This window comes from Rhododendron vialii, chromosome 6a, assembly GCF_030253575.1.
Source record: "Rhododendron vialii isolate Sample 1 chromosome 6a, ASM3025357v1".
Taxonomy (NCBI): domain Eukaryota; kingdom Viridiplantae; phylum Streptophyta; class Magnoliopsida; order Ericales; family Ericaceae; genus Rhododendron; species Rhododendron vialii.
This window is the reverse complement of record NC_080562.1, coordinates 679180-700684: the sequence shown is the minus strand read 5'-3', so window position 1 is coordinate 700684 and position 21505 is coordinate 679180. Positions and strand designations below refer to the sequence as shown.

Sequence of the window (21505 nt, the reverse complement as noted above, 5' to 3'; positions counted from 1 at the left end):
CTATCACTGCATGATAAGATGCGACTTGACTAGGCACAAATATGCTGCGTGTCTCATAAACTTGTGTAGGTGACACTTGACTTGCCTAGTAGATAGGAGAGACTAGGAGTATTATTGAAAGGAAATTCAGTAGCGTTTGTGAGCGACCTACTCTATAATTAGGGAAAATAACGGCTAAGGACGTGTTTTGATAATTAATACCCGTCAATGACATTCTTAGCATGTTCTTAAAAGGTATTAATTATCAAAACACATCCAGAACCGTCATTTTCCCCTATAATTATGAATCATAAATTGTTTCACTTTTAGATTATACTAATAACACCCCAAAAAAATTATTAGATAACATATTGTTTTGTCAACATACCGTTTTGATCTTTCCTTTGTGCCTCTATTAGTTAATTAGTTTGTTTTTGTGAGGAAAGGGTAATGCTGGTAGAAAATAGGAGAGTGACAAAATCACTTTCCAAAATCTATCTTCAAAACTTTTATTTGCTCCGTCATTCATGCCATTTTTAATGTATTTTGAATACAACCAAACTCGGTCGGCTTGTTTGCAGCCCGTACGACTCTTTTCATTATTATTACAGTAATATTTTTTCTCAGGGTTGGTCTTGTTCGTTTTGGGGTCTCAAAATTCCTGGGCAACAGTCTCCAATTAATTTTCTCGACCTATTTCTCTCCCTTCATTACTCTAAAAAACCTCCCTCAAAACCCCAACCGAATATGACGGATCCAAGTTACTTCCCCTTCCAAACGACTCTTTTCACATTATTATTAGGGCCTGTTCTGCTTTCTTTCTAAACCTTCAATTTCAAAAAGAAGGTAATTTCGAACTCACATATTATGAAAATGAAAAATAATTTTCTGATTTTTTTTGCATTGTTTAAAAGATCTTAATGAGATCTATCAAATAAGATCTATATTGATAGAAAAATTATTCGCGTAAATACATAATTTTTTAACTCAAAATTACCATCTTTTAAAAAAGAACTTCTAAAAAGTTCCTGGAACACCCCCTCAGTAGACAAAATGTAGACAAAATTGACTTATTAACACCTTTTTCTTTTTACATGTAGACACCAACGACTCTTTTTCATAGACTGTTTTTGCAGGTAGAGCTGCAAATGAGCCAAGCTAGCCAAGTCGAGTTTTACAATGTTCAAGCTTGTTTATTAAGTTTTTAACGAACTCGAGCTCGAGCTTAGTGAAAACTTAACGAGTCGAGCTTGAGCCGAGCGGACTTTGGCTTGACTCGAGCTCGAGCTTGTTCACGAGCCTTTACGGACCAATGAAAAATTTATATATATCCTCGCATAGGCCTAATACAACCAAAATTATTTTGATTGTGAAGGTATATATCTTTCATTTTCTTATACTCTACGAGAAAATAATCTTAATTTTAGAATAATAATAACATGTAATATGTTTTTGTAAGAATTCTGTATCAGGGTATCAAAATGATAATTATAGTAATTAACGTAAAAAGTCTACTAACCCCGGCTCGCGAGCCGACTCAAGCCGAACTTATCCTAGCTCGAGCTCGTTCGTTTAACTTCCGAGCCGAGTTTGAACGAGCCACTAACGAGTCGAGCTGCGAGCCGCTCTCAAGCGGGTCAGTCCATTTGCAGCCCCTATTTGCAGGTAACCACAAATCCAGACTAGAGCCCAAAAAGTGTTCACAAATAGAGCTATCGTGACACAATGGTTAGCTTGCTTAAAATGAGAAAGTCTCCAAATGCGTCATTTTGGAGTTTTCCACGGGTTAGTGATACCAGCTGCAATGCAAAACATATCAGTAATTGCCATTTGGAAGAGGAGGAGTAGAGCAGAGGACAATGCTAGTCTGCTAGAGGGCAAATTGGACTGAAGCTCCCCACCGAATCTCCTTCAGAAATACTATACATAGCTGAGACGATCATCGGATGCTCACACGCATCGGAGAGAGAGAGAGAGAGAGAGAGAGAGAGAGAGAGAGATGCGCCAACTGGTTCTGCAATGGCGGCAAAGGAGTCACCGAAGACAGCAGGGAAGCCCATCCGATGCAGAGGTACTACGGCGTCCTAAATTCTTACGATATGAACCATTGAATTAATTACATTTTGGATATCTGTTATATATATATGAACGCGAGATTTATGTTATGAATCTTTAAACAAAATGTTATGATTCGAAGGTGCATATTGTACTCGCTAAAAAAAAGAAGCAGAAGATAAACGGGAACAAATACAGACAAAGAGACTTGAACCCAATATCTCTTCCAAGTCCCAACCTGAGAGCTCTGATACCATGTTAAGTTGTCGGTTATTCCCAAAGCATAAGCTGTTAGAAAGTGGACTAAACAATGTATATTAAGCTATTTAACAAGTACACCTTTCACATAAATCAATTTTTGCACATTGACCATTGTCCACTAGGCTGAGATTAGCATTTTCCTTCAAAAATATGCAGCTGCTGTTGCCCGAAAAGCAGGGGAGCCACTGGTGATAGAGGTGATCATGGCCGCGCCGAAGGCTCACTAGGTTCGCATTCGAATCATATGCACCTCTCTCTGTCACAGCGACGTCACTTTCTGGAAACTCAAGGTAATGACCGACGACTCTCAGATTTCACAGAATCGTCATGAGTGGATTTCACTTTAGTTTTGTTTGTCTAGTTGATAAACTCTTAGCTGTGGTTTCGCGATTTTTGAAGGATCCTCCTGGTTATTTCTCAAGAATTATTGGCCACGAATCGATCGGGTAACTATAAACTACACTGTATTTTCTCATCATCTGACGACTGATAGCTAGAGAGGTACTTAAGTGTGAAGGATCAAGGATTCAGAATCAGTAGTTGGAGACTTGGAGGGCTTAATTGCAATGTGGTAGTTTAGTTTGTTAATGATGCCAAATGATAATCTCAAGAAACCAGAAATGGAAATGGACAAGGAACTCCACAGAGTTCTACTAATGAAATGGGATTACGATGAAGAAGTAGAGATGAGTTACAGGTTAAAGGAGAGAGAGAGAGAGAGAGAGAGAGAGAGAGAGAGAGAGAGAGAGAGAGAGAGAGAGAGAGAGAGAACATTCAACACACTTTCCCGCTCATCCAACTCCTACTCCCTCCGTCTGAATTTATTTGTCCCTCATTATTTCCTAACTGGATATGAACTCAGTTATATTTTTTACTTGATAACACTTTTTATATGAACTTCGGATCTTATTGGTAGATATGAATTAGTTTTGTTAAACAAAGTTTTTGAAATCACATAAAACATTATACAGATTACTAGATTAGAAGATATAACTAAAATTAAAATGACACACTCCCAAAAAAGAATTTATGAATTGGGATGGAGGGTGTACTATATAGAAATATGTAATAAACTCTTATGTGACTGATGTAACAAACTAAACTACCACATTGCAATTAAGCCCTCCAACTACTGAATCCTTTACACTTCAGTACCTCTCCTATCAATGTCCGGCTTCCTTTCTTTCTTTCGTAATCCTTTTACATTGACTAGATTCATCAAGAGGTACACAAAGTTGGCTTTTAATCAGAAATTCATAGTGAATTGTGACAAACTACCTGTTTGATATTTAGAACCATCGGAAGCACTAAGTGGCATCTCTAGGAAATTTGAGCTGGATGTTCAAAAATTACCTTAATTCTTCTCTCTGTTAACTAACAATACACATAGAAACTCTCATACATTAGTATGAATATAGCGATCAGAAAAACATAAAAGTACATGGTATTTTACTATTGTCCTTGATGAGTTATCATATATTGAGCCAAGTAGGATTACTCCCAGTGGCGGAGGTGTGTAGGGCCCTGAGAATACTTTAGAGTCGGCCCCCCTTGGTCTAAACTTCTGGCTCCACCACTGATTACTCCGGCGTATTAATTCACTAATATTCCTTGAGGGACAAATAGGTTGACACTCGTAGTAATTCACTAATATTCCTCAACGAGTTATCATACCTGTTTATTTTGCACGTGACTGTATCTCAAAATGTTGCATTGTTGGTGGTACTGTTTAGTTTTCATCCGCTCCGAATCTTCTTGTTTCATGATCCAAAACATAGTTTAGGTGTAGTTTGATCTCAATGGCCAGACATGCTTTTTTAATTTCCAAGCGTTATAAACAGTTCATGGTTACGTCCTTGAAGGGTTGTGGAGAGCACTGGGGAGGATGTAGATGAGGTGACTGAAAGAGATATTGTCATCCCAAGCTTCATGGCAGATTGCGGAGCATGTGCTGATTGCAAATCCAAGAAGAGCAACCAGTGTTCAAACTTCCCATTCAAGGTCTCTCCTTGGATGCATAGAGATGAAACTAGCAGATTCACGGATCTTAAAGGAGAGACACTATACCATTTCCTATACATGTCAAGTTTCATTGAATACACAGTGGTAGACGTTGCTCATCTAGTAAAAGTTGACCCTGCAGTCCCGCTTAATAGGACATGCCTCCTCAGTTGTGGAGTTTCAACAGGTAATACACTTGGATTTGTCATATCTAGAATGTGTTACATGTTACAATTGAATTTTTGGCAAAACTAGCTCACTGCTTAGTCCCATTTCTTTTCTTTCTTTTGTTTGTAACATGTCTTACACTTGTACACTGATTGAAGATAATTGGGAGAGTCTCAGTTTGTGCCAGGCAGGATTTTTGTGTTTCCGACATATATCGCTTAATTTAGGTTGCTGCAGTCCATCTCTACCCCATTCCCAAAAATAAAAGTATGATTTCGCCAATAATTTTACCTTGTCCTGCTGTGGATTTTTTAGTCAAGTTGGTTGTTTATTGATTCCACTTGGCAAAATGTAGATGGTACTTCACCATGATCGTGGATACCTTTTATCCTAGCATATGGAAATTAATTTGTTTATGAATGCTTGGACAATATTGAAAGGATCATTAGAGGAGTTTAAAGATGAAAAAAGAAAGCAATGGGAATACCAGCACAAAGTGAAATATCGCAGAAAAAAAGGAACTAAAAAACTGTCAGCTTCAGACCAGCCTCATGGCCTCGCATCTAGCTTCCAACCCCCAACCTTTCTCCGAAGGAAATGAACCCCTCTCATTTGCCATTACAGGTTTCTAAGAATAATCATGGTATATATACTCCTAGGTTTCTGAGATATTCATTCTTATGTTTTTTGTTTCTTCATAATAGGTTTGCTAAAAAATAATAGACTGGCTTGCATAGTCTGAGATGACCATGTTCAACCAATTTTCCACTATGGCCCAAGTTTGTAGCCAAGTTATTTCCTAAAAGCATTTGCATTTGATTAAATCATTTATCTGGCTCCTGCATGAAGTATAATACCAAATAAGCACAATGTCGGGTTTAGGGGTAGGTGCTGCTTGGAGAACTGCAAATGTGGAAGAAGGATCCACTGTTGCTATATTTGACCTTGGAGCAATTGGATTAGCAGTATGATTTTTACAGCAGCTAAAATCTTCTATCTCTTCTTCTATTTTTTCTTTTTTCCCTGCCTGTCACATAGTAGATAACACGTGGAGCTGATGACCTTGCGAAGAAACAAATACTATATAAAAACACTGTTTCTAAGCGACCTTCGTGCTTATATTGATTTGGCATCGTAGGTTGCTGAGGGAGCAAGAATATGTGGGGCATCTAGAATAATCGGCATGGATGTGAACCCTGACAAGTTTGAAATAGGTCGATTCTTAGTTTCTGTATTTGGTCGCTTTCGCTTATGATAATCAGAAACCCTTGGAATCATCCTAATGAGAAAAAGAAATTATGCCTTTTTCTGAGGAACACATGCTTCTCGTTCTGGACATTTTGGTTTTCTTGGCGCAGATTTCAAGAATATCGTCCTTCTCTTTTTCACCCAGGGAAAAAATTTGGAGTAACAGATTTTGTGGACTCTGCAAGTTGCAGGGACAAATCTTTGAGTGAGGTACACTTGTTACCCAAGCCTTATTGGTGCGAATATAGATTACGCATTTTCTCTGTCTCTATTGTTGAGATGCTAATTGTTGAAGAAAAGACATGCTTTTCATGGTTTGAAATGGCTAGAGAGAGAGACCAGTCGGCAGCAAGCAAATGTTTCATGCACCAAGGATGCCAGACCCACACGCTCAACCGCACCATCATTTTGAGTGAAACTGCTAACCTACACCTTTGTCATTTTTAATGTCATTTTTTTTTATAGGCAATAAAAGTTTTATTAGGAACACTTGACATTTTTAGTGTCATGTATCTCCTGCCTTTGTGAAGGTAAGACCATGTAAGATATATATGTTGATTGTTTAGAAAAACTAGAAGGACAAAAGTGCAAGGTATATATGTCAAAACTTTATATGTAAGCTAAAGCTTATCGTAGAGTTCGTGGTTAACAATTTAACATGGTAGCGGAACAAGCATAGTCCTATTTTCAGCTCTTACCACCTGCCCGGTCCTTTGATCAATCTCATTGCATAACCCGGTAATGTTTCTTCTGTTTGGCTCGTTATGGAGGGGAGCGCGGCCACACAAGGAGGTTTTTAAGGGTAAAATAGTTAAGTTTCCCTTCTCTACAAGCTTAAGCTTTCAAAAGATTGGTGACTAATAGTTTATAGCATTAACATCAAAGATCTCATTGGATGCTTTAGAGCAACATTTGTTAATGCCATATTGCAAGTTGTCCAAGATATTTATTTATGCCAAAAGTGGATGAGGTGGCTCTGGTTGTGCCGGTGAGAGCTTTAGCCCATCATGCACATGTAAGAAAACAAACTTATAGTCTTGTATAGGAAGTTGATTGAGTTGATACTAGGCAACTAATGCAGAAAAAGACACGATTTCTAGAGCAGCTCTATTTCTGCTAGCAACATTTTTTTACGAAAAGGATTTAAGTAATCAAATCTTTGAACTTTCTCAGTGCACCAGATAGAAATTAATCTGGAAGGAAATTTCATCCCTTTGTAACTTCAGGGCTGGGGAAAGACAGTTGTGTTGGGACTGGACAAGCCAGGCACCCAGTTGAGCTTTAGTTCTTTTGAGGTACTTCTCAGTGGGAAGACAATCACAGGATCCCTTTTCGGCGGTCTCAAAGCAAAACATGATATTCCCATCCTTATAAAACGTTATATGGACAAGGTAATCTTATACTTCTAGCAACTTTTTCTTTTAATGCTGAGCAATTAAGACAAAGCTGGTTTGACGGAGGAGTTTCTATTGAAGCTTATGTAGAAATGCTAGACGCTTTAAATGAGCTGGTTTCCCTCCTTTCTATTCAGAGGCATAATGTTGTAATTCATGCCTATCCTAAACAGTTCTCACTTCTCAGATAGGAGTTGTAAACATAAAAGGGTTCAATCACTTGGTTTAAGTTTTCACCTCATTAATCATCCCCTACTCTTTTTTTTGCTTTCGGAACTGCAGCTAGATGAATTTGTTACACACGAGGTGAGCTTTGAAGTCATCAACAAAGCTTTTGATTTACTAATTGAAGGGAAGTCTCTCCGATGCGTTATATGGATGAACCAATGAGTAAGTTCCTATTGTGTTGTATTGCGTGCACTGTGCACCATCCCTAGTGACATCTCATCTTGTTGTCGTGCACTTGTGCTTCTTTGTATACCTCCAAAAAGACATGACTTTAGCTGCTTGATTATATAGTCTATAAAAATGCATAAATCTCTTGAGAAGGATGGGGCTGTTTTTTTTGTTTGGACTACAAGGAAAGTTGTGGCCCAGGTGTTTTGTAGGTTACTCAAAAGTTGTTCAAATATGTTGATTATCTTTAGACATTGTAAATATACTAGATGCCCCGGTAAAGTATTTAGTGGGGATTTAGTTGTTTCTTTTGACGATCCAATGTGCCTTAAGCGAGCTAGCCTCCCGTTGCACTTGCCATTCAATGGTTGCTAAGCCATATAGAAGCTAGCATTGTCGAGTTTCCACTTGAAGTATAAGGAGAAATCATCATCATTGTAAGATGATGTGGCACTTGGTTGATCTCCCTTTTCACATGAGCCTCTTTGGGTCGTTTTCATATCACCGAATATTATGCCACAGGGGGAGGTTAGTGATGGGTCAGGTAAGAGCTTGAGCTCAGCAGAGGTGAGATCTAAGGGGGGTTTTGTGCCTTGCCTTTCTTAATAAACTTATTTCCTTTTGCCATAGTTGGTGCTAATTTTTTGAACTCTTCGATATACGCTGATAAAGTGTGTGGACCGTATAGAGTTGAAGCAACCTGTCGAGTTTGCTATGTTGGAAGTACAGTTCCTGGTTTACATAGATGACAGAACTAACAAGCTGCTCACAATTTAACAAATTTCAGCATTTCTTAAAGCAAATCAATAGCCAACCCCAAAAATCAATAGCCAACCCCGGTTAATTTTTAGCTTTAATGAACTCCAGTTACACTTGTGTCCTTTTGTAGGTCATCTCAGGAAATGGACGGTGTGATTCACATAAGCAGCGAGGGATTTGGATTGTACCTCGTATCGTTGTTGCTTGTATTCCTTGGAAGTTAGCTATGTGCTGCGAGTACGTGTTTGTGAGCCCTGCTATTACAATATCGGTTTCATTGTCGACTTCCCATTTTCCTTTATGTATCAGTGTACCTTTAACTGCCTCCATAAGCCAGCAGGTTATTTTTGCAAACTCCGTAAAGTCGCGCAAAAGTTTTCTTTGTTATTCCATTCTGCGAAAACAAAACAAAATATTTCAATTGGATTGGATGAAACAGATTATTCGTCTTTGGTTTCTGGTTTATGATTTCTTTAGCAAGAATGAAACTTCTGGTGAAACAAATTATTGGTCTTTGGTTTCTGGTTTACTAATTCTTTAGCAGGAATGGAACTTCTTATCTTTTATAGCACCACTGTTCCAAATATTTGGTTGACATTTTTTTTAATGTTTGAGAAATGGGAAAATGAACCGGACATGGTGGCCAAGTTTAATGTGAAGGAAAACAAACCTCCTGGATCAGATAGTGTTGGTGATATTATTACATTATATACACCAAAATTAAAATTGCAATGGACAAATTAATCAGGTTGAGGCATGGAAATCTCGCTCTATTTAAGAAGCTTCATACCCTCTATGGTGACAAACCGGGGTAGGAAAAATTTCGGACTTGACCCCTCCAAGATACAACAACTCGATAATTTATTGTGCGGTTCGAACCTGTTGAATTCTCCCATGTTTGAATGGGTCCCTCATGTGTGAAATGATATTGGAGCTTCTACATGTCAATATTTTGTGCTAACAAAGGGAAAACTGGAAGTTCAGGCCGAAACGTATATCCAAGGAATCATTCTAATGTGAAAGCAATCTCTAGCAAAAACAAGTGCTCACAGCCCAAGTCACATACTGCGCATGCGTGAACAGAAGCAGCATGAAAGATTCTTTTAAATTCATTCCAAACTATAACAATACACGCGAGCGCGAGCATAGAGCGGGTTCGATCAGTCCTTCCGAAGGGATCATGTCGCTAAGCTCACAACAACTCATACAGTGGTAAACACATATCACTTGACAAAATTTCATGATCATTGGGCGATAGAAACATTGTTCTTAACCTCCCTTCTTCAAAAATGATTGTTGTTGCAGATTAATAGTTGCAAAAACACCATCGAGGATTCAAGACAAATTCCAGTGACCATGAAAAGAATGGAAGATTAGAAGAGACCTGTTTACTATGGCAGTTAAACCAGCCCCATTACTTCCTCTGCTCTGCTGAACAATCTCTCTTTCTCCTCTCTCTCTCTCTCTCTCTCTCTCTCTCGCGAAGTGAATTTATTCTGATAATAAGATGGGTTTAATCCAATGACGGCAAACCTATTTTCATAAAAACAAACTCACTCCAATCATCCTCGATTATGTACTAATTTGTGTTCGATTACCGTGATCATTAACAAGGTTCATCTTCTTGACATGATCTACAACTTGAAGAGTTCCGATCAAGAAATAAGCCAGGAATGAGTTCACAATTTATCAATTACCCGCTGGAATCGTCATTGTGAGCAACCTCGCATGTATGGGTTTAATCCAATGTGGGCAAGTCCATTTTCATAAAAAAAAAAACTCACTCCGATCATCCTCGATTATGTGTTAATCGGTGTTCGATTGCCATGATCATTACCATGGTTTATCTTCTTGACAATATCTACAAATTGAAGAGTTTCAATCAAGAAATAAGTCAGGAACGAATTCACAATTTAACAATACCCGTCGTTTGAAGTTTTGAGAAACTTCGCAGGTTCAACGTGCGAAGTAAGTCCCAATGAGTTCCGATAGACTTCCGTGTTTTTTTTTTTTGGACAAGATAGACTTCCGTGTTGGAGACGCGAGGTCTCAATAACATTGGGTTTGATCCAGTGTGGCCATATCTATTTTTATAAAAATAAACTCACTTTGATCACCTCCGATTATGTATAAATTGCGATTAGATTGTTATGATCTTTTAACAGGTTTTGTTTTCTCAACAAGTTCTACGTTTTTAACAGTTGAGATCTAGAAATAAACCTGGTTTGAGTTCACAATTAACGAATTACCCGTTACTTTCCCAATAACAGGAGCTTTTCATGATTGCGACGTCGTTTTGACTAATCTCGCATGTTCAAATGCGAAGTGTGAATGAAATTGACCGTTGCCCTTTTGCTGAGACGCCGCTGACCCGCCCAAGGCGGGGAAGGTCATCTCCAACCAGCTCAACTGTCGCCACGTGCCGGAAAAGCCTTTTCGGCTTCGAAGGTAGTTGGGCTCTTTCCTGCGTGGGTTTTCAGCTTGTTTTCTGGACTGAAAGGTGGGTTTTGGAACTTAACAGATGAATCTGCTTTTGGAAGAAATTTCAAGAACTTGTTTTTTTGACTTTGCTCTCTCTCTCTCTCTCTCTCTCTCTCTCTCTCTCTCTCCATGATACAGTTGTTACTGTCACTAAAATATCATTCACAAATGGGCATCAATTTTCAATGGAATGATTCTTTGTGGGTGCTTGAATTTCTCTTTTTCTTTCTTGCAATTTTTATGTAATATCGCCTCTCTTTATCACCAAGATCCTTTCTTTATGTTAGGAGTATCTCGAGTGTTTCCATAAGTTTCTGTGCATGCGAATTTTCAAGTGTAAACCCCCCCCCCCCCCCCGTTGATTATGTGGTGAATCTTTGCACGTGTTCGATTCTCTCTATTTGAGGAGGTTGGTTTTCCTTCACATCAAACTTGCCAGCCGCCATGTTAACAACTACTTTTAGTTCAGCTCGGGAAAACTTGTTGATCGCGGATTAGCTTGTTCTAGGCTGCTGGCAACTCAAGTGTTATGATCGATGAGAAGTTTCGTTCCAGCTAAGAAATAAACCGTGAACGCTTAACTTTCTGTAGTATGGATGGAATAAGAGACACAACAGTACAATGTAGAAACACTTGAGACTTTAGTGATAATTTTACAGAGTTCACAACAATGGCTGGCTGGTGACTTTAGGGAGGCAGTCAGAGAAAGACACTTACACCTGAAGGAAATAAGGGGCTGTTCGACAGTGAAACCCTGGCCGAGTGAAACCATTTAGAGCATCTCCAAGCCAATTCTTCAACTTAAAGAATCAAAATACTAATGTTTTGTATTCAAAAATTGAGTTTGAAGAATTGCACTATTCACTCTTACTCCAACCCAATTGATAATTTTGACAAGTCCTTTTATGCAGTAATAGCACTGTGAAACTCCCAGATGACACCACCATCCTCTGCATTGAAAAACTATAGTTAGAAAAAATGCTTATCGACAATTCAGAAGTCAGCAACCACAGAATATGGCAGTATGAAGATTCATCGAACAAAAAATAATCTTGACTAGCTTGCACAAAAACATGAGGTCCCTACTTCCCTACCCCCTTTTGTGATCACCACAAGTAAACGGATACTCGATGCTAGTAACATATATGGATTATCATTTTCTATAAACATTTCTTATTGACGTCACTTATAAACCTTAAATCAATGTTTCACATGAGCAATACGTCCCGTGTTCTAGGACTACTAGAGAAGAGCTATACATTTATGTGTCCTTCCACAAATATGTTACTACCATTAGACACCAGACCGCCAAGTGTTGTAATGGCCAACCAACATTTACTCAGCTCTCAAGAGTCAAATTTAACTCAACAATTTAATTCAGATGGGTATCTTGTGATTATAGGATGACAACAGATATCTTGGGGTCGAATCAAAAACTTAAACCACTAATAATGTATGGGAACGGAGGGTAATAGGGAATACCTTTGACCTTCTTCTTTATCTAGACCTCCAACAGCATCCCAACACCAATTCTGCCAGCTATCCATGCCCCGTAAAAGGCAATGGCAGAGGGCATCGATCTCCGAGGAAGAAAATAGCACTCTGGAATTTGCCTAATCTTTCGTGGCAACCGTTGCTTTATCACTGGGCCAGTGCTGGGCTCATTCTGCACATCAGAACTACCCATATTTTTCCAGTCCATTGCTTTAAATGGATCTTTAGGCTGAGAGAAAACTAGATCCTTCAAAGACTTAATTCTGCAACGGTGTAAAACATTGTGTTTAAGATGGAAGAATCATCATATGTATGGGAAGAAGAGCCAAAAAAAATGACATTGATGATCAAACCTAAAACTTGAGACACAGAAATGCATGTCCGCGTGCTAAAACACAGATGGACAAACATAAATACAAGAGATTTAAGCGAAACACTTAGCTTTTGAGGTGAGATTGATTGGCATAAGAAACCATACCCGAAACGCACTTAAGCTGCTAACTTGTGACTCTTGAGCATTCAATTCATACTACTAGGTCCCAAATAAACTTCAAAGGGAAGTACTCTAGATATGATAATGACGGCAGATAGAAATCATTCATGGCCCACAAATGCATTCCGACCCAAATAAAATAGGTCCAAAACATTGGCTCCCTTTATACTCTCTCTATTTTGATTTATGTAAGACCGTCATTTAAAAAAATTCCATCAATTGGGCCTTCAAACTTCAACGAAAATTTAAATTTCGGGTTAACTTTGCACTTTTTATTCCAGCGGCTGATACATATAAAATTATCATCTTTTCCTGCAAATTCGACAACTTAAAGGGAATGATCAAAAAGATAATAATATTACCCAATTAAACACAATTAAGAATTAGCAATATATGGTATTGGAGCTTCTATATGTCAATATTTTGTGCTTAACAAAAGGAAAACTGGAATCTCAGGCAGAAAAGCAATCTTTTGCAATCTATAGCAAAACCCAGTGCTCACAACCCAGGTCACATACTGCGCGTGCGTGAGCAGAAGCACGAGAATGAAGGAGTCTTTCAAAATCATTCCAAACTATAACAATACACGCGAGCATGGAGCAGGTTCGATCGGTCCTACCGAAGGATCGTGCTAGGCTCGCAACAACTCGTACAGTGGTAAACAAATACTACTTGACAAAGCTTAATTAACTCAATTGAAACAGAGAAACATCGTTCAGGCCTCCCTTCTTCAAAAATGATTGTTGTTGCAGATTAATAGGTAAATTCCGGTGACCACTCGTACACCATCAAGGGATCAAAGATAAATTCCAGAGACCATGAAATCCCGTATAACACAATTGTTTTTTCTTTTCTTTTTTTGACATTTTCAAAAAAAAATTTCAAAAAAAAGAAAACACAATTGTTTTTAGGAGGAAGCTATGGTACACAGGATATACCGTATGCCTAAATTATGACAATTTGTGATTTTCATTATGCCAATTTTTGGTTTTTTAATGCATATTTATGATTCTAGTTACGACTTGTACATTAAAATTTACCTATTGAACAGGTCATTAGCAGGTTACCCATAATTAAAAAATATTGTTATTATGTAACCATAATTATTCGTACCGAAATCCATAATACTTGTAGCCTAACCAAATATATGCATACAATATCAAAAATTAAATAATGTTACCCACAAATGTTATAACAACACCATAAATTGGCATTATCTTACCACAATGAATCATACCAAATTTTTTTGACTCGGATGATATTCCGTAACAAAATTAAAATATGTCGTACCAAAATCAACAATTGTTATACCCAAGCCAAAAATATTTGTAAAATGCCACAAATTTTAGAAAATAACCACAATTATTATGACAACACCTAAAATTGTCATTTTCTTAACACAACGTGTCATATCAAAAGAAAACATATTTAAATAACACAAATTTTATAACAAACCATAATTGTTATGACAAAATCATAAATTGACGTTTTCTTACCACAATGTGTCGTACCAAAGGAAATTAATTAAAATATTCCGTAATAACACATATCTAAAATACAACAAATTTAGTAATATAACCAAATTTGTTATGACAACACCATAAATTGACGTTTTCATATCCACAACGTGTCGTGTAAAAAAATTCAATCAGAATGTTCAATTAACGGGAGTTATAATCAACAAAATATCATACCTCAAATTCAGTAATATAACCAAATTTGTTATAACAACACCATAAATTAACGTTTTCATACCTACAACGTATCGTATAAAAAAATTCAATTGAAATGCTCAATTAACGATAGTTATTATTAGCAAAATACCATACCGCAAATTCAGTAATATAACCAAATTTGTTATGACAACACCATAAATTGGCATTTTCATACCCACAACGTGTCGTATAAAAAAAATTCAATCGGAATGTTCAGTAAACGATAGTTATAATTGACAAAATACAATACCACTAATTATTTTCAATTCCCGCCACATTATTTTTTCAAATTTTAAAATTTCCACCATATTGTCTTAATTTTCGATTCCCTCTACACTAATTTTTCAAATTCTTATTTGTCCCTACACAATACCTCAATAATTTAAACTAAAAATGAAGTTTTCGCACAAAAATTTCATCCAAAAAATTCACCAAAAAGTAAGTACTATACCCAAATTTTAGAATACAACTACAATTTCCTCTCAAAATATTAGTCTAAATCAAATTTTTTTTCTACAAAATTTAATTCAAAAAATCAAAATTCCTTTGTGGAAAAATGAGAGGTCACGAAAAAAATAATTATCCAACTGTCTCAAATGCATACACTTTCAACACTAAAATGGAGTACAAAAAAATAAGTGTGAATATCAAAAAATACAGTGTGAAAATTACTCTCCTTTTTGTAATTGGTGAAATTAATTATATTAATACCCAATCTTATCAATATTTAAGGCGATGCACTTAACAATTGGCACTATATATTTAACACATGGATCGGTGTCAAACCTTCACCCTATGCGTACCAATCCAAATTTAATGGTGGTCCTTTGAACTAGGTCGTGGAAGTAAAATCTAAATAATTTTGTAAATTTATTGTCATTATACTTTCTTTCAAAAAATATTATTATAGTCGATATTTTGATTTACACCAATGACATAGCTATAATATGATCTACAAGTGCAGGCCCATCACTAGGACGGAGGCATTTGAGGCCTCTGTCTTTTCAAATTTTTAGCCTGAAAATAACGCTCTTACATACAAGAAAATATTATATAATTAATAGCCTTTAGAATTACAAATTCTCAATTGTGTACCATAGCAATAAGGTGTTGGAGCTTGGACATTTATCTAAAAGATTTAGGGTTCAAGTCTTAAACCCTTCGTTCCTTTTTGTTTTTAAAAGAATGTTATTATTTTTTAGAATAAATCACATAGTTAGTGTTTGAAGTTTGATACTTCAACAAATCTCATCGTTCAATTTTAATACAACATTAAAATATAATAATGCACCATTTGAGCCCCACGTAAGGTGTTTATTTTATTTTATTTTTTATTTTATCAAAATCGTCTATCTTTTACATAATATTAATTAGGTCATTCGTATCAAGAATGAAATTGATGGCTTATAGCTAGACACTTAATTGGATGAAAAATATCATTCTATTATTCAGTTTGCGTGCCGATGATGGAGCTTCCTAAACTTGATTGAGACAAAAAATTACGTAGGTGACTTAATCAACAAACATAAAAAATTCAACGGATTTGATCGTCATTATTGTGTCACAGTCGCATGGCTACATTACATTCAACTACAATAGAGGACTAGGTTTCATACCAAATATAAATTGACTGTACAATCTAAATGTCATTAGTGAGTGTATTTTTAAAATGATCGATCAGGACTGTTAGGATATTAAGTTATACAATATTTAATTTGTGATATTTTAGACATGTATTTTGTTTGGGTATAATAATTATTGATTGTGCAACGATATATTTTGGTCTTGTATCTAGTATCTTTTGATCGATTTCTTTTGGTACGACACATTGTGGTAAGAAAGTGTCAATTTTTTGTGTTGTCATAACAATTGTGGTTATGTTATATAATTTGTAGTATTTTACACATGAGAGAGAGGGAGAGAAAGTCAATGAAAAGAGAACAACCTGTTACCTGCTAAGCCATTTTTTTATTTTATTAATTGGTTTAATAAATGGGTGGTCCGGATTATTTACTTTGAAATCCAAGGGTTTAAAATCATGATGCGTACGGTACACCCCTTAATAAGGGGTGTGTACCATAGGACTGCCCTTGTTTTTAATGTGCGATATTGGCAAAGAAAAATGAAAGCTATACAAAATCAACATCTGCTGAATGGAAGATTAGAAGAGACCTGTTCCTGTTTACGATGGCAGTGAGACCAGCCCCATCACTTCCTCTGCTCTGCTGAACAATCTCTCTCCTCTCGCTCGCGAAGTGAATTTGTTCGATAATAAGATGGGTTTAATCCAATGTGGGCAAACCTATTTTCATAAAAACAAACTCACTCCGATCATCCCCGATTATGTACTAATTTGTGTTCGATTGCCGTGATCATTACCATGGTTTATCTTCTTGACAAGATCTACAACTTGAAGTGTTCCGATTAAGAAATAAGCCTGGAATGAGTTCACAATTTATCAATTACCCGCTGGAATCGTCATTTTGAGCAACCTCGTATGTATGGGTTTAATCCAATGTAGGCAAGTCCATTTTCATAAAAAAAAAACTTACTCCGATCATCCTCGATTATGTACCAATTGGTGTTCGATTACCATTATCATTACCACGATTTATGTTCTTGACAAGATCTACAAATTGATGAGTTTCGATCAAGAAATAAGTCAGGAACGAGTTCACAATTTATCAATTATCCGCCATTTGAGGTTTTGAAATACTTCAGAGGTTCAACCTGCGAAGTCTCCATGAACTCCGACCGCCGTCGTTTTTATAAACTCCCGTGTTGGAGATGCGAGGTCTCAATAACATTAGGTTTAATCTAGTGTGGCCATATCTATTTTGATAAATATAAATTCACTATGATCATCTCCGATTATTATAAATTGGTATTCGATTGTTATGATCTTTAACATGGTTTGTCTCTTCGACATGTTCTACATTTTTAACAGTTGCAATCAAGAAATAAACCTAGGTTGAGTTCACAATTGACAAATTACACGTTGCTTCTTCAATAACGAGAGCTTTTCATGATTGCCATGTCGTTTTTAACAACTAACTAATCCCGTTCCGCTAAAGTTTTTCTTTTTTAAGTAATTATTTTTTGTTTTGTGAGACAAGTCATTCTTTCACAATATATTATCTTTAGTTCAAATTTTCTTTAGCAGAATGGGACCACAAAAAAAAGGAAAATACTAAATGTAATCCCTATTCATATCTGGACATGGTATCCCCAGCTTATAATGAAGCAAATAATTTGCTCCAATCTCATATATACACGAGCCTTCTTATAAGGGCATTCACATTGTGTTAAAGTGCGGACGCCCCCCTTTTTGATCGAATTTTGATGATCTGAGCCGCTCAATGTGTTTAGAACGTGATTTTAAGTGTCCCAGTTTTTGTTGCTTATTTCTAACGTGAATCCTTAAAATCAAATTCTGATTAAATTGAGTGGCTCGAATCATCAAAATTCAATCGAAAAAGGGAACGGTCACACTTTTCTGAGTGCGGACACCCTTGTAGAAAGCTTACTGCTCATATATATATGTCTGCCAACTGGCGCGCATCCACCCAAGGGAGAAATGTGACACGAAAAAGAAAAAGATGCGACGATAACAACTTAGAAAGCTATATTAATATTATTTATTCTATTGGTATTAAATAATTAGGTGAATTTTTCAATATAGAATACTTTTTGCTAATTTTTCAATCATTTTTTAGGTTGCACGTATATTATTCAACGGTGGCGTTGCAAGTAAACACAATATTCTCTTCTTCAGACCTCGCGAATAGCAATATGTAATTGTAAAATATATTATTTCATAATCAACATAAAAATACATATGATTCAGGCCCCTGCAAAATACAAATTCTACATTTGCATCCGGCACTGGTTGGTTGGGTATTGTTGAAAAGAAAACCAGAAGGAAATTAATGGTCATTTTTTACTGGGTAGTTGTCACTATGTCAATGAAATTTAGGTTCCGTTCCGGAAACCTTCTTAAAAAATAAGTACTTATTTTGCCACTTCTCATTAAAAAATAAGAAGGATCATTCCACAAAACCCAAATAAAAAGTTTCTTTCACATTTTCAAACTAAAAAATAATGTAAATGAAAAAAAAATCAATTTTTTTTGCACCGTATTAAAGATCTCAATGAGATTTATCAAACAAAATCCGTAGTGGTAGGAAAATTATTTGCGTAAACACATGGTTTTTGAGCTTGAAGTTGCTTTATACAAAAAATAAGACTGTTGCTATGATAATGGGCGCCGGCGGAGGGAAATCGTACCGGCAGCCATGCCGGGCCGTCTCCGGCTACCAGACGGCTGATCCGAGCCGTCCAAAAATTCTAAAAAAAAAAACCGAGACTGCTGACGCAAGAATCAATGGCATCCGAGGTGTGTAAAGTACTTGATCCGAGCACCCCTTTTCCGTGTATATATGATCAAACACTCTACACAGAAAAGGGGTGCTCGAATCAAGCATCCTACACACCTTGGATGCCGTTGATACCCGCTTCTGCCCCCTCGATTTTTTTTTTATAGAATTTTTGGACGGCTCGGATCGGCCGTCCGGTAGCTGGAGACGGCCCAGCGCGGCCGCCAGTACGATTTCCCTCCCCGGTCGATCGGTACCTATATAAATTCTTCCAAAATAAGTACCAGCCTTCTTATTTTTCCGAAATAAGCCTTCTTATCACACAAAAAATAAGTTCTTATTGTGTTTCTGGAACACACTCTTACCCTGAAAGCAAAAAAGTCTGGTGGGCAATTTCGCCCATTCCACCCACTCTCACTCCCACTCCCACTTTTTTTTCCTTTTGTTATACTATATCCGCTTTAATTTGTTTGTTTAATTTCGAAAGTCTAACTCTTTTACAGAACATAATGATTGCACTTTAAAAAGTTACAGTTTTTTGGGTAAAGGTCCAGTTCAGTATTTATAACCTCCAGTCCGGTCCAGTTTTGGGCTTTTGTGGGCCCCTCCCGGGTCCACAACAATGATCGAAATCGTTCATTATGTAAAGCTCGTCGAGAATGGTATCCACGCAAAAAATTAGCTTGATTTAACATCGATAGATATATGAACAAAACATATTTGTACAAGAAAAAATGGAAAATTATGAGTTTCAAATTAATTTTTGTCATCGCATTTTTCTTATACAAATCTGTTTTGTTCATATATCTATCGATGTTAAATCAAGCTAATTTTTTGCATGGATACCATTCTCGACGAGCTTTACATAATGAACGATTCCGATCATTGTTGTGGACCCGGGAGGGGCCCACAAAGGCCCAAAACTGAACCGGACTGGAGGTTATAAATACTGGACTGGACCTTAACCCCAGTTTTTCACATTCATCCTCAATCTATTTTAAAAAATTACTTTATTCCACTAAAAAAAGGACAAAAAAAAAAACTGATTCAAATAAAATTCAAATAGAAAAATATTTTGAAACACGATAAAAGTCAAAAAGCGGACCAATAAAACAGAACAGAGAGAAAAAGTATTTCCTGTGTCAGCATGCATAATGGCGTGGGGACAGAATGACAGATGATCCTCTCCTATCGGTTGTTGCTGGATCTATTACTGTATTTCTCCCGAATTGACGTGTTTCTGAAAGACTTTTGTAGTTGTAGTAGTAGCCGATAGTGCTACAGCCTTCAAGGGGTATTTGGATCAAAGCTCCCCACCTACTCTGAAATTTAGAGAGAGAGGGAGGGCGAGCGAGCGAGCTACTAGTTCTGCAATGGAGGGTAGAGAGTCAGCAAAGACAGCAGGGAAGCCCATCCGATGCAGAGGTACTTGGGTTCCGAATCCCGTTTCACGTAGTAATTATTTAAGAGCGGATTTTGCATAATTCTTTCTACTGAATGAAAATCAATCATTCTACAACCACAAATAATTTACATACCCATGTGTGTATGCTGTGTATTTGCTTGTGTAAATGTTTGTGGTTTTAGAATTTTCCGAACGAAAATTGCAGCTGCAGTTGCTCGGAAAGCAGGGGAGCCGCTGGTGATAGAGGAGGTGATCGTGGCCCCACCCGAGGCTCACGAGGTTCGCATTCGAGTTATCTGCACCTCTCTCTGTCACAGCGACATCACTTTCTGGAAACCCAAGGTAATAAAATAACTAATCACCAACGGCTCTCACATTTCACTGAATTGGCAATTTGGCGTGAGTGGATTTTACTGAAGATTTATGAGCAATGCTACCGGGAACGAATGTCATTTTATGCTTTGGTATTTTGTGCTCCACCTCATGACAAAATGGGGAACATTCTGACCTATTACATGGCACCCGAAATGCGGTCACGAAAGTATTATTGAAGATTTATTTGTCTAGTTGGTAAACTTTTTGCTGTGGTTTCATGTTTTTTGAAGGATCCTCCTGGTTATTTCCCAAGAATTCTTGGCCACGAAGCCATCGGGTAACTGTAATACTCTCTGTAATTCCTTATTATCGGATGCTTGTGTAGGCTGTGTTTCTTACTTCATTTTATTCTTGTTGATTTCGGAAATTCTTTTTCGTTTAGTAGAGTCAAGAGGTGCAGAAAGTTGAGTTCTAATCAGAGATTGATAATGAATCGTGACAAACGAACTGTTTGATAATCCGAACCATCTGAAGCTTTGATGTTTAGCACATGGTAACGTTTAGCATCACCATAAACCACAACACAAAGCATCAAATATCATTTTTGAACCCATATGCATATAATCGGTATTACCAATTAAAAATTATAATTAATTTTGTAGCCGATTAGGATAGGACGAGGGACAATAAAATGAAGGTGGAGGGAGTGAAAAGGCGTGATTTCCATTTACGTTAAATATACTCAAAAACCAACATACAACGGATATACCATGTCATCTGTTGATTTTATCGTGTGCACCGGTTTTGGCGATTCTCGCGAGGTGGTGTTCGCCGGAGGTGGAGCGGCTGACGTCATGGTGGAGGTGGTGATGGGAGTCGTCGGCAAAGGTAGTGGTTGTCAATGGTGGTGGCGGTGGTCGGCCCTCTCTCTCTCTTTTGGAACCATATGAACTCACGCATTTTTG

At 37.1% G+C, this 21505-nt stretch overlaps 1 protein-coding gene and 1 pseudogene across 1 annotated transcript; both read left to right on the top strand.

Moving 5' to 3' along the window:
- Positions 1-1946: 1946 nt before the first annotated feature.
- Positions 1947-8719, top strand: LOC131330824 (alcohol dehydrogenase-like 7; annotated as a pseudogene).
- An 11337-nt stretch (positions 8720-20056) lies between these two features.
- On the top strand, positions 20057-20936 carry LOC131330823 (alcohol dehydrogenase-like 7). The gene is made up of 3 exons (XM_058364555.1): positions 20057-20245; positions 20431-20567; positions 20831-20936. Exons 1-3 carry the CDS (start codon positions 20194-20196, stop codon positions 20879-20881), a joined length of 240 nt encoding a protein of 79 aa, XP_058220538.1. The 5' UTR covers positions 20057-20193; the 3' UTR covers positions 20882-20936.
- Positions 20937-21505: the final 569 nt, after the last annotated feature.

Bases quoted from the DNA above. Each gene is read 5' to 3' on its own strand.
- LOC131330823 (XM_058364555.1), top strand. From the start codon at position 20,194: ATGGAGGGTAGAGAGTCAGCAAAGACAGCAGGGAAGCCCATCCGATGC. The intron at 20,246-20,430 runs GTACTTGGGTTC...CGAAAATTGCAG, and splicing joins GAAGCCCATCCGATGCAGAG to CTGCAGTTGCTCGGAAAGCA. The intron at 20,568-20,830 runs GTAATAAAATAA...TGTTTTTTGAAG, and splicing joins TCACTTTCTGGAAACCCAAG to GATCCTCCTGGTTATTTCCC.